Source organism: Silurus aristotelis (genome assembly GCF_946808225.1).
Source record: "Silurus aristotelis genome assembly, chromosome: 3".
Taxonomy (NCBI): Eukaryota; Metazoa; Chordata; class Actinopteri; order Siluriformes; family Siluridae; genus Silurus; species Silurus aristotelis.
The window spans coordinates 19,210,557-19,221,608 of NC_139576.1; the positions used below are offsets into that span (position 1 = coordinate 19,210,557).

General features: G+C 37.1%; 1 protein-coding gene across 4 annotated transcripts; it reads left to right on the forward strand.

Annotated features, from left to right (window-relative positions):
- The first annotated feature begins 82 nt into the window (after positions 1-82).
- etv5a (ETS variant transcription factor 5a) lies at positions 83-10,120 on the forward strand. 4 transcript variants are annotated; one of them, XM_083538147.1, is made up of 13 exons: positions 83-226; positions 1,643-1,766; positions 1,861-1,951; positions 2,137-2,184; positions 2,588-2,638; positions 4,198-4,321; positions 4,898-5,173; positions 5,997-6,283; positions 7,052-7,111; positions 7,433-7,501; positions 7,615-7,784; positions 7,893-7,994; positions 8,132-10,120. In XM_083538147.1, exons 2-13 carry the CDS (start codon positions 1,719-1,721, stop codon positions 8,360-8,362), a joined length of 1,557 nt encoding a protein of 518 aa, XP_083394273.1. In that variant the 5' UTR covers positions 83-226; positions 1,643-1,718; the 3' UTR covers positions 8,363-10,120. The 4 variants fall into 4 exon arrangements, with proteins under 4 accessions (XP_083394273.1, XP_083394270.1, XP_083394272.1 ...); XM_083538144.1 differs by having other exon boundaries at positions 93-226; positions 1,636-1,766; positions 1,858-1,951; XM_083538146.1 differs by having other exon boundaries at positions 93-226; positions 1,636-1,766.
- Positions 10,121-11,052: the final 932 nt, after the last annotated feature.

The window sequence follows — 11,052 nt, forward strand, 5'->3', positions numbered from 1 at the left end:
GTTGACTTGACTGACAGGAAACGTAGCCAATGGAAATCAGACACTTTTGTTCAGGGAACCCAAGGGGAAACCAGAGCAGTCCATTTACAAAATCCCATTCAAGTTTTGTGTCGGGAGCAGAGCGCATCTACAGACTGAGCGGAACACACGCCAGTGTTTCATTCTCGCGGATTTACAGTCTTTAGCGGGTTTTCAGGACAACAAAACAAACGGTATTTTCTACTCGGTGAGAAGAAAGTCCATTATGCTTTTGCAGATGAAAGATGTGTTATGGAAGCGGTTTTCAACATTGCTTAAGTTTATCTTCGACCCTAAACTGCGAATCCAGCAGCTATTTCGCGTTGAAGGGGAAAAAAAAGCGCAACGCCATTTTATCTTACACAGGGCTTACTTTGGCAACCATGTTTTTTTGCATGAAGTTTTCTAAGGGCTGTGTTTTATATTATTGATGCATGGGAGGTATTGAGCTCGGTGTTCCTCGTGAACTTGTTTATGGCTTTGTGAATGGAGGGCTCGGTTTATTCCTCACACAGATCGGGTTTCATTTCATTGAGAAAAACAAGGGGGCCACGCGAGGGCTGCTCACCTCGGCGGAGAGAGATTCCTCTTACTGTCATGCTGGATGATGATGATGATGATGATTATTATTATTATTTAGGATTTAGTGTGGGTGGGTTTTTTTCTTCTTAAAATCAGATGTTTTTAAGTTTTTTTTCCTTTTTCCCCTTCAAAGATTTCAAATAAAAAATAATTAAGAGAAATAGTCAACTCAATAAATATATTTAATTGTAGATATTTTTGTTGCCTTGAACTCGGTGGAAACCCATCGTTTTGTAAACGCCGTGTTTTGAACACGCTGTTGCTGATTTAATGATGCGGGTAATGGAAACGCGGACATGCCTCATTAAAGTGTACAGTTTTTACTCTGAACTTTCTGCGAATCAGCCAACTGAACATGCGTCATGCGCACTTCTCCTCTCTCTCGTCCCTCTCTCCCTTCTCTCTCTCTCTCTCTCTCTCTCTCTCTCTTCCCTCTCTCCCTTCTCTCTCTCTCCTCTCCCTCCCAAAGTCAGTGTTTTACCTCTCAGACGTTCGTGTTTTTTTGTTAGTTTTTTATTATTAAATCCCTATTTTTTTGCAGCTCACAAAACGACTTTGCGCTTTTTTTTCACCTTTATGGTTAGTTAAATTATCATGTTAATATGCGCCCGAGAATAAAACTCCAATATTGTGTTTTGCTGTGCTCTGGATCCCTCTAGGCTAGATGATGGAATTGCTTTTCTTTTGGCACAATAACAAATGCAATACATTATATGCACTGGCAAAACATAATCATGCATTTGGTATGCAAAATAATATTCCCAAGCTTGTGATTTTGTGATCGTTTATAATCTTGAGCACAGATGGGAAGAAATTTTTTTATTTTTTTGATTATATAAGGGTAAGGTACTCAGGGTGTGTTTACATGGTGCAGCACATACACCGTGCTCTCAACACACTCCCATGTTGTAATGAACAACAGAAATAGGAGAAGATATCAGATCAAGATTCTTTCAGAGTGTGTACGGGACAATAAAGTGTTGTGATTGTGTGCAATGAGTGGCTCTCTGACCTGTAAATCTGTTCTTTCTCTAGAGGAAAGAGAAATCTGAAAGAATTCTGTCCTCATCGCTTTTGAGCGAAGACCCATTGCTGGGATTTGTAAAGACCCAGGTATCATGGACAGATTTTACGACCAGCAAGTACCATTAATGGTCCCATCAAATGTGAGTCATTTTTTTTCCTCCACTGGTAGTCACATGCACTGAGAGCTTTTTTCATATGGATTTTCATTACAATAACCCGTCTGCTCTAAAGCAGAAATCATCCCAAGTGGAGGAGCCATACAACAGAACCATCAATGAGAGGAAAAGAAAGTTTGTAGACACCGAACTTGCTCAGGACACAGAAGGTACTATAACACTTACATTTTTGTTATTTTAAGTGTTGTTTTTTTTTTATTATTATTATTTATGTGGAGTAACAAATAGCATTTTAGTGTCTGGGATAAATAGCTTTTATTCCTTTTTTTAGGTTTCTTGAAGAGTTTTAGCAGTATGATTTATTCAGACTGTGTTCCCTGTGTGTCTATTGCAGAACTCTTCCAGGATCTCAGTCAGCTACAGGAAATCTGGATTGCAGAGGGTGATGATCCTTTTCTTGTTTTCTATTTTCACAGATTTATTTATTTACTTTTGTCTTTGCATATTACTAAAAAAAACAATTACACCCAGCTGTACTTAAGAGCTAATTGAACATTTATTGAAAAACTTTTTTTTCCGTTCCATTGTGCAAATTATGGGGTTTGTCTTTCAACAATGTATTCATGGGAGCACAATAAATGCTTTCTTTTGTTGTCATTTTTTTGCCCAATGCTGCTTGGTTATAGTGGCAGGCTTGTTGTGTTTTGCATTATTCAAACTTTACAGTGAGACAGCTGGTTCTAATGCCAGTGCTTGCTCTAGTGCACACAGTACTATTTAGTGAGATTTGTGTATTCATTCTTTTTTTTTTTTTAACATCAACCTCTCTCATATTGTCTCCACAGCCCAGGTGCCTGATGATGAACAGTTTGTTCCAGACTTTCAGCCGGACAGCTGTGAGTACCTGAGATTTGATATTTATACTCAATTGTCATGTATACTGGATGAAGTCCAGAAAACTCAAGGACCACTAGGGAAGATATTCATTATTCATTTCTTGTTCCAATTTTCTCATTTCTGGTCAAGTCATTTGAGAGGATAAAGGGCTCATTATAAACAGAAAAAGGTGTTGAGTACTTAGGCAGTCTTGGTGAGTTTTGTTTGCGTTGAAAATTCTCAGTAGATATCCTGATAACTGATTTTGCTGGTTTGGTTCCCATGGAACCCTTTTGAGATTCTAAACAATAGATTTAATTCTTTAAATTTTTTTAATTTAAATTTTTTATAATAATAATTAGTAGTAGTATTTAGTACCTACTTTTTCTCAGGCATTGCAAGAAAGAAGCTCATAATGATTTCATGCTTTCATGCATTCAGCTTTGTCTTGAATGGTCTGAATTCCAGAGGGTGGGAGTGCCTATACCCAGACCTGCTGAAACGGAGTAAAGGTGTTCTTACCAGCACCCTTCTTGACACCATTTCAGCTTTCAATATGGGATCTGTTAGGACCTGGCCGCTGCATTGCAGCCCAGTTAAATGCTTGTGTAATATTCAGCGATGCATTTTATAACTTCCCATTTCTCTTGTTTGACTTGTAATAGTTTATTTGTGTTTTGGTCTGATGCTGAAACTGGGATCCAGGGTGTAATGTTTTTTTTCCCAGACCTCATTTTTCAGTCTTGTTTGCTTATCCAGTAAAGTGAAGACAGATATAGTACAGCACATATATATATTTTTTTTCTTTCTTTCTTTCAATTATTATTTACATAGAGAGGCACTCTGTGGGTGTGTAGACAATCTCTTGGCTGTGGCCATTCAGTGCAGTGTGAAATGTTTCACGTGTGTATGATGGTCATCTTGGAATAGGCTTTGGGTACTTGGCACTGGTCCATTTGTCTCTACAGGTTCCTCTTTTGCAGAGCTGTGTGGTTCTTCTGGTTATTTGTAGGACATCTCGTGCATTACTGTAGCCTGCATTAAGAGAAGGGAGGGAAAATCCATCTGCCATTGGGTTTCATTTAAGGGAGTGTCTAATGTTAATCATAGTGCAATGCACTGTAGCTTTCAGCATGCGTTTTGAGTGTTCACATGCCTGCTATGTGATTTCCTAAGCTCAGTATAGTCAACTTGATTTATCTTGCTAGTGTTGCGCTGTGCCCAGGGATCCAGTTTCGTTGGCCATTATGTGGCGCCGGATATGGGAGCTGATGCAGAGATCCAGCGGCTAATGGTTACAGTGTGGGGAGGAAAATCATTCCCAATCATTGAATTACAGCTACTGTGATTCATGAGTATCGATTTGCCCGTGATGGAAATCAAAAGGGAGCACTTTGATTGTTCATGTTTTGCAAAGCCACAGTACTGATGACCGAAGGATGTATCTTTTATACCCTAGCAGTCAGCCAATTAATGGTGTTGAGTAGAACGCTTCTGCAGAAGATCAGTACTATACTGCCATTGATGTGATCAATTAGATGCACTGTATTATATACTTCCACCTCATTGTGTTTTTCAGTGACATTTCATGGCCCTCCTCCAACCAAGATCAAACGGGAGCTGAGTCCTTCCAAAGAGCTCTCCCCCTGCAGTGAAGACAGGAGTCCAATGCTGTATGGAGAGAAGTGCCTTTATAACTACAGGTAAGCATTCAGTGCAAATTTCTCCCTAAGCTGACATGATGATTACTGCACTTTCCATTACATGATTTTATATTAAATAAATTGAATCAGAATTTTACTCTTTATTTATGTACTCATCTTATTTATACTAATTCTTGAAGCTTAAATTTTGCACATTTACATTTTAGATTTGTTAAATCTTAATACTTATTTCATTATTATTCTTATTAGGGTAAATAATGCATTAGCTTTTAGCATTTCAATATCTCACCATTATCAGACAAGGATGCCATTTCTCTACATTTAACTCAACCACCTGTGAAAAAGTTTGATTTAATGTCAAACAGGGTTCCTTTTTTTTTAAACAAGACTTATACAAAGAAGAATTATTGAAAGTATGCAAACCATGTTATTAGTTTATCACTATCAAGCAACTACTTATAGATTTACTGTAAAGGAGCTTTCCAAAATCTTTGTTTACATTCAAACTTTCTTTTCTTGTTTAGTTTTGTCTTTGTATCATCACTGTGCCATTAATGGCATGCAGTGACAACCTGCAACCTTATGTGACACTGTTTTCTTTCTTGGACCTTGCAGTGCCTATGAAAGGAAAACCTCCACTGGGTTCAAGCCATTGACTCCTCCTTCAACGCCTGTGTCACCATGCAGTTCTACCACCACTCACCCCATGCATGAACAGACGCCTCCTCTTGTCCATAATTCTACATTAAGGCAACACTCCCTGCACGGACAGACTGCTGTTACCAACTCGGCCCTTAGTCAGAGGGCCCTCCCTCTACATAACCAGACTCCACCTTTCGCAGTGCCATGTCCACCTCAAAACCACAATGCCCCCTTTAACAACGAGCACAGGTGAGTGTCTGTTGTTTACTGTAGTTACCTAGAGTCAGGTCCACAAATAAAATATCAGGACCATACTAATATATATATATATATATATATATATATATATATATATATATATATATATATATATATATATATATATATATATATATATATATATATATATATATATATATATATATATATATATAATTTATATTTATATATAATATATATATATTTATTTATTTTTTTTTATTCCTAGCTGCTAATTATTTTTTGCATGTCTGAAGAAGAAATAGTGTTCATTTCAATTAAGTCAGTCTCCGATTTTTTAATTCTTTTAGTGGAAAGGTTTCTTTTCGGTGTATGCTCTGTAGCACGTACTGTAAAAGACATCATGATATATAGGTATATAGGTATATATGGTAGCCAAAGTTCACTTACATGAATTTCCCAGGAAAGAACTGCTGTGGTGTTATAATTCAGATGATATGGTGCTGTGGTTGCATTACTGCTTGCCTGTAGGAGAGCTGTTTTAATTTGACCCCCGTGGGAATAGAGAGGCTGGCTGTGCACCCTGCCAGCTGCAGTATGATTTCTGGGAGCATGCCGAGGAATTTGTGGCATGTCATTGGCAGTTAGTAATATGGAGGTTGGAACTCCTTCGTAAGCAACAGACCAGAATGTCTGCGAAGAGCTTCTTTAAAATAGCTCTCCCTTAGGTTTAATCAGATTGAATTTTCTCATTTCACACACTCTATAACAGTACTAGCAAATACATTGAACTAGATGTGTTGGTATATACTTTAGGTCATTTAAACATTTGTTTAATTACTTTTGTCACTAGGTTTCAGCGCCAGCTCTCAGAACCTTGTTTGCCATTTCTACGTTCTGAGGCCCATGCAAAGCCAAGCTACATTCCCCAGGCATCAAGCACTTCACCTAGAGATGGCCGGCCGCCGTATCATCGGCAAATGTCAGAGCCAGTGGTTCCTGTACGTCCTCAGGGTTTTAAACAGGAGCTGTTGGATCCTCGCTACACTGAGCAGGGTGTTCCCAACATGGGCCCACCCCAGGCTGCCTTCCACCCAATGGCCATTAAGCAAGAGCCAAGAGACTTTGGTTTTGATTCTGGTAAATATTAATAAATTATTACATTTTAAAAGGAACAATGAGCTTGTCAAAACCTCATCAGAAATGGCCAACGTTGGTGCAAAGAAATGGTGCTCAGGTTGTGGAATCTTGTGTGTGCGCTTGTCCCTGCCTCACCAGGCTCTGCTAAAACTCACAGATCCATGCAAATAGTCACACACTAACTTTCAGAGAATAGACAGTCTGACGTGGCGATATTCTTTGCCCTTGCAGAATTTTTCTTTGAATAATAGGCCTCACCCATGTAGTTGATTTAAAGGCAGAAAACTGACCTAGTGAGGTTTATAAAAAGTAAATTACAACCCTCTCTAACTGGAACAAGAGTGGTGAATTAAAGACATTTATACAGCTTTGATTTTCTATAGTTGAATAGTTGTGCATTATTCTAACACAATAACACTGTTCCTCGATTTTACCATCACCAAATGTAACCAATTTAAAGTAATGATGTCTAACAGAGGAACATTACTGTTTGATTTCCTTACACATGTTGCTCAGTAATGTTGATCTTAATCTACAGTCTATATAAGTGTGTAGGACCTTATATTGTGGTTGACTAAGAGTAATTTATTTTACATCAGAAATTAGAAAAAGGATACTAGCAATACATCTGTTGTTGTTTTGTAAGCATTAAGACAGATTTATGCAAATATATTGCCTTTGTCATGGACATTTTCAGTGCATTAATGGTGAAATATTCTATTCTATTTTTTTTATTTTTATTTAATTGTTTCTTTACTTGATTTTCAGAAGTGCCTAACTGCCGGTCTTCATTTGGGAGAGGAGCAAACTTTTACCAAAGCCAAGAAAGTACGTAATAACTTTGATAAAATTACTGTTTTAAAAGATCATTTGTTTCAGTTCCGGTATTTTGTTCTTGTTTCTCTAAATTACTTGTTCAGTTTTTATTTTCATTTCTCAATAAATTCTGACTGTAATGCGTCATTACAGTGTATGTATGTATGTGTGTAATTTTTATATATATATATATATATATATATATATATATATATATATATATATATATATATATATATATATATATATATATATATATATATATATATATAAAATTAGTGACCAAACACAGCTTTTCCCTGCATTTACTCACCTTGTTCCTTTTTCTTGCAGGTTTTTCTTTTGACAGAGATCAGCACTTGTATTATGATGACACATGTGTAGTTCCAGAACGACTTGAAGGTAAGACCCCCTAATTAAAATCATGCACACGAGTATACAAGATATATAAATTAGACATTTATTTTCAACTTGAGAATGTTGGTAGGTTTTCATCAGTATTATTTTCTAAACAGGGAAAGTCAAGCAGGAGCCTTCTGTATTTCGTGAAGGCCTACCCTACCAACGTCGTGGATCTCTTCAGCTCTGGCAGTTTCTTGTCACACTTCTTGATGACCCTGCCAACGGTCACTTCATTGCTTGGACAGGGCGTGGCATGGAGTTTAAGCTTATTGAGCCGGAAGAGGTCAGACCTGTATACAAATTATATATTGTATAAAGTACACTATCTTACTTTTTTTTTTTACGTGCAGTCCTGATATAATTTTTAAATAATGTACAACTTGCACACTAGGTGGCTCGACGTTGGGGCATTCAGAAAAACCGACCAGCCATGAATTATGACAAGCTGAGTCGCTCTCTGCGCTACTACTATGAGAAAGGCATCATGCAGAAGGTAAAGACAAGCTCACATTTATCTAACATGATGCTTAGCTCACAATTATAATATGCAGTACAGTACGTTCTTTCATTTGCATTTTAGTAATTTCACTTTTTTTTTTTTTTTTTTTTTTTTTTTTTTTCCCTCCTCAGGTTGCTGGTGAAAGGTATGTCTACAAATTTGTGTGTGACCCCGAGGCCCTCTTCTCTATGGCCTTTCCAGACAACCAGAGGCCAAACATTAAGGCTGATCCTGATGGCTTGCCTGTAGTGGAGGATGAGACATTACCCATCACTCACTATGATGAAGGAGGTTCTTATCTGGTAGATGGAGGAGAGCAGTGCGTCACTGGAATGCCTTTTCCGGATGGCTATGTGTACTGACTCTCGTCCCTAACCCACACCCTGAACTGTTGAGCAGACTGGAGCATGTCTGTCCCTGCTGCCTCTACTTCTGCCCTGTTGTCCATTTACAGATTAGCCCTCCCCCAAAAGTTGCATTAAATTAACGGAGAGGTCTGCAAACCATCAAATCTCTGGCGTTGGCCCATGAGAAAGTGTCTGGGAAGTGAGGCATATCTGGACTTCTGCAGCTTAACCTACTTTGTGGTTACTTGCTACTTTGTGTCTTGATGCTGCAGAAAAATTTAAAATCAGTGTGCTGAAGGACTGTTGGGTCTCTGTGCAGACTGAAAGAATTGTAGCAATTTTGACAATCTGTTTTTAAAAAAATAAAAAAAAAGACAAAATATTAAGAGGTGCCCTGAAATAAAAAAATAAAAATATATATATATATATATATATATGTATATCAAAACACAGCACTATTTAATAGCTGCCTATTTGGGTACTAATAGATTTGTGTTACCTCAAAATCATGTAGACATCTATTAGCAGTAAAAAGGGCTTTATTTTGCAAATGAAAAAGTCCCGGTTATTTCGTTAGTTTTGGTTAGACTTGTTTAGAAAGCTGGCTTTTATACAATACTTTGGTTTAACTACATGCAGGACCGCTTCAGTCATGGAATTTCTACACAATATGTCCTTTTTTTTAAATTGTTAAATTGCTTGTTTTTAGTCATTGTAAGTGTTGTGGGGTTTTTGTATCTTTAGTTTGCTCTCTCCCACTGGATTATTCAAAGGATATTGCTCTATAATGACGTTGAAAGAGAGATACTCTAAGACATTCGGTCAGATTACAGTGACTGTTAACCCGTTGTTAAACACGTTTCATATGCATTTGACACTTCCTTAAAAAATTGGTACATTATTTAAAACAAGAATTTAATGTTCAAAAAGTAATGCACTAGACAAACTTTCTTCAAGAGAGTTACAGCCTCTGACTACTTAAAATGTATTTAAGGGTCAATGTTTTTATCCTGTTTTGTATTATCTTTGGCTTATTTTTCTTTGGCACTCTACAAGTTTTAAAATGCACCAAGATGGCAGGACAGCCAGGACATTGCATGCAAAAAAGGTGAAAAGAACACCTCCTGGACTCCTTTTCACTGCCAATATGAAGTTGATGAAAGACCACTGCTTTCTTTTTGCATGGTAGTCAACTGACAATTGTCCACTAACATATCGCTTAATGCTGGACAAAGATGAAATTAATTTCTCTGCTTTTTTTTTTTCCGAGAAAGATGAACTTATATAAATATATATTTTTGCAACGTCTGCATTGTTTTGATTTTAGTGTATCAGCTGTATAGTACTGCCTAAAACATGTTTAAAATTGGGGATGCTTGTGCTGCTTTCACTGCAGATCAGGGCTCAATGGACTCCCTTTGTGATGGTTTTGAGCAATGGTTTCCATAAGAGTCCTCCGACATAAAGAGCCAAACTGTGTTATTGCTTATCCCAGGTTCTCAACACACATGAAATTGGATTCATTCAAATTTTTTTAATGATTTTGGTACAATTGAAGACTGTTTGAGGAAATACAGTTAAAGGGAATTATGCTTTGGTATGAAAACTGATCTATATGTATTAGGCTTTCTCACTGAATGAGCGGTTTAAGTGATCATGCCTTGTCACCAGAAGGGAGAGTCTGCATGTGTATGCTTCACCTTCTTTCATCATATTGTATACCTTTTAGTTTATAATCTGTTCTGGGTACAATAAACTGTTCTTTCTGCTTCACATCTATTGGAAATTTTCATTTCTCTCACTCTTAGCCCTGTTTGGCAAAGTTTACTCTGTTTAGCTACCAGTGATTTTGTGAGAAAATCTTCCTTTTATATTTAAGAAAATGTTGGTAAATTTCAGTTTTTTATTTTTTTTTCATGAAGACAATTTCTTCCTTCCATTCACTTGTAGAGTGTATTGATCTCAACTCAAGAAGTGCTCCTTGATCTTATTATGGCTCTCTGTTCTTTCAGAAGTGCTTGTTTCATCTTTACATTAAGGGCTGCCTAGTATACTAATGCATATCTGCCCTTATAGCCAGCAAGCAGCTCTCCATTAATAGGTATTATATAATCATATCCACCTTTGATGAGCAAGTGATGTTTATGGCGCATAGGAATGTTCATACAGATATAAGAATGCAGATTCTAAAGAAGGAGTGCATTAGTTTACAACCCCAATTCAAAAAAGTTCTGATTCTGTGTAAAATGTCAATTAAAAACCACAATGCATTGATTTACAAATCTCAAACAAATATTTTATTTACAATAGCCATTTTCTGAAAAAGATGTCTAATGAAACCACATGTTGCTTCACAACTAATGCACCTCCATACCATCAGAGAGGCAGGTTTTTGAGCTGACATCCGTCCGGAATGGTCCCGCTCCTCTTTAATCGGGAGGATGTGACCTCTATAAGGAATTTCACATTTTGATTTGTCTGACCACAGAACAGTTTTCCACTTTGCCTAAGTCCATTTTAAATTAGCTTTGGCAAAGAGAAACGGTGGCATTTCTGGATCATGTTTACACATGGCTTCTTCTTTGTATGATGGAGCCTTAACCTGCATTTATGGATAAAACGGCAAACTGTGTTCACAGTAAATGATTTTTGGGAGGTTTTTCTGAGCCTATGCAGTGATTTTCATTACAGAATCACAGGCATGC

What these genes read in the sequence shown, in the direction of transcription:
- etv5a (XM_083538144.1), top strand. Translation starts at nt 1,719, where the DNA reads ATGGACAGATTTTACGACCAGCAAGTACCATTAATGGTCCCATCAAAT. An exon ending in AGTTCCAGAACGACTTGAAG is followed by an intron (nt 7,502 to 7,614) that starts GTAAGACCCCCT and finishes TTTTCTAAACAG; the next exon opens with GGAAAGTCAAGCAGGAGCCT. An exon ending in AGCTTATTGAGCCGGAAGAG is followed by an intron (nt 7,785 to 7,892) that starts GTCAGACCTGTA and finishes CTTGCACACTAG; the next exon opens with GTGGCTCGACGTTGGGGCAT.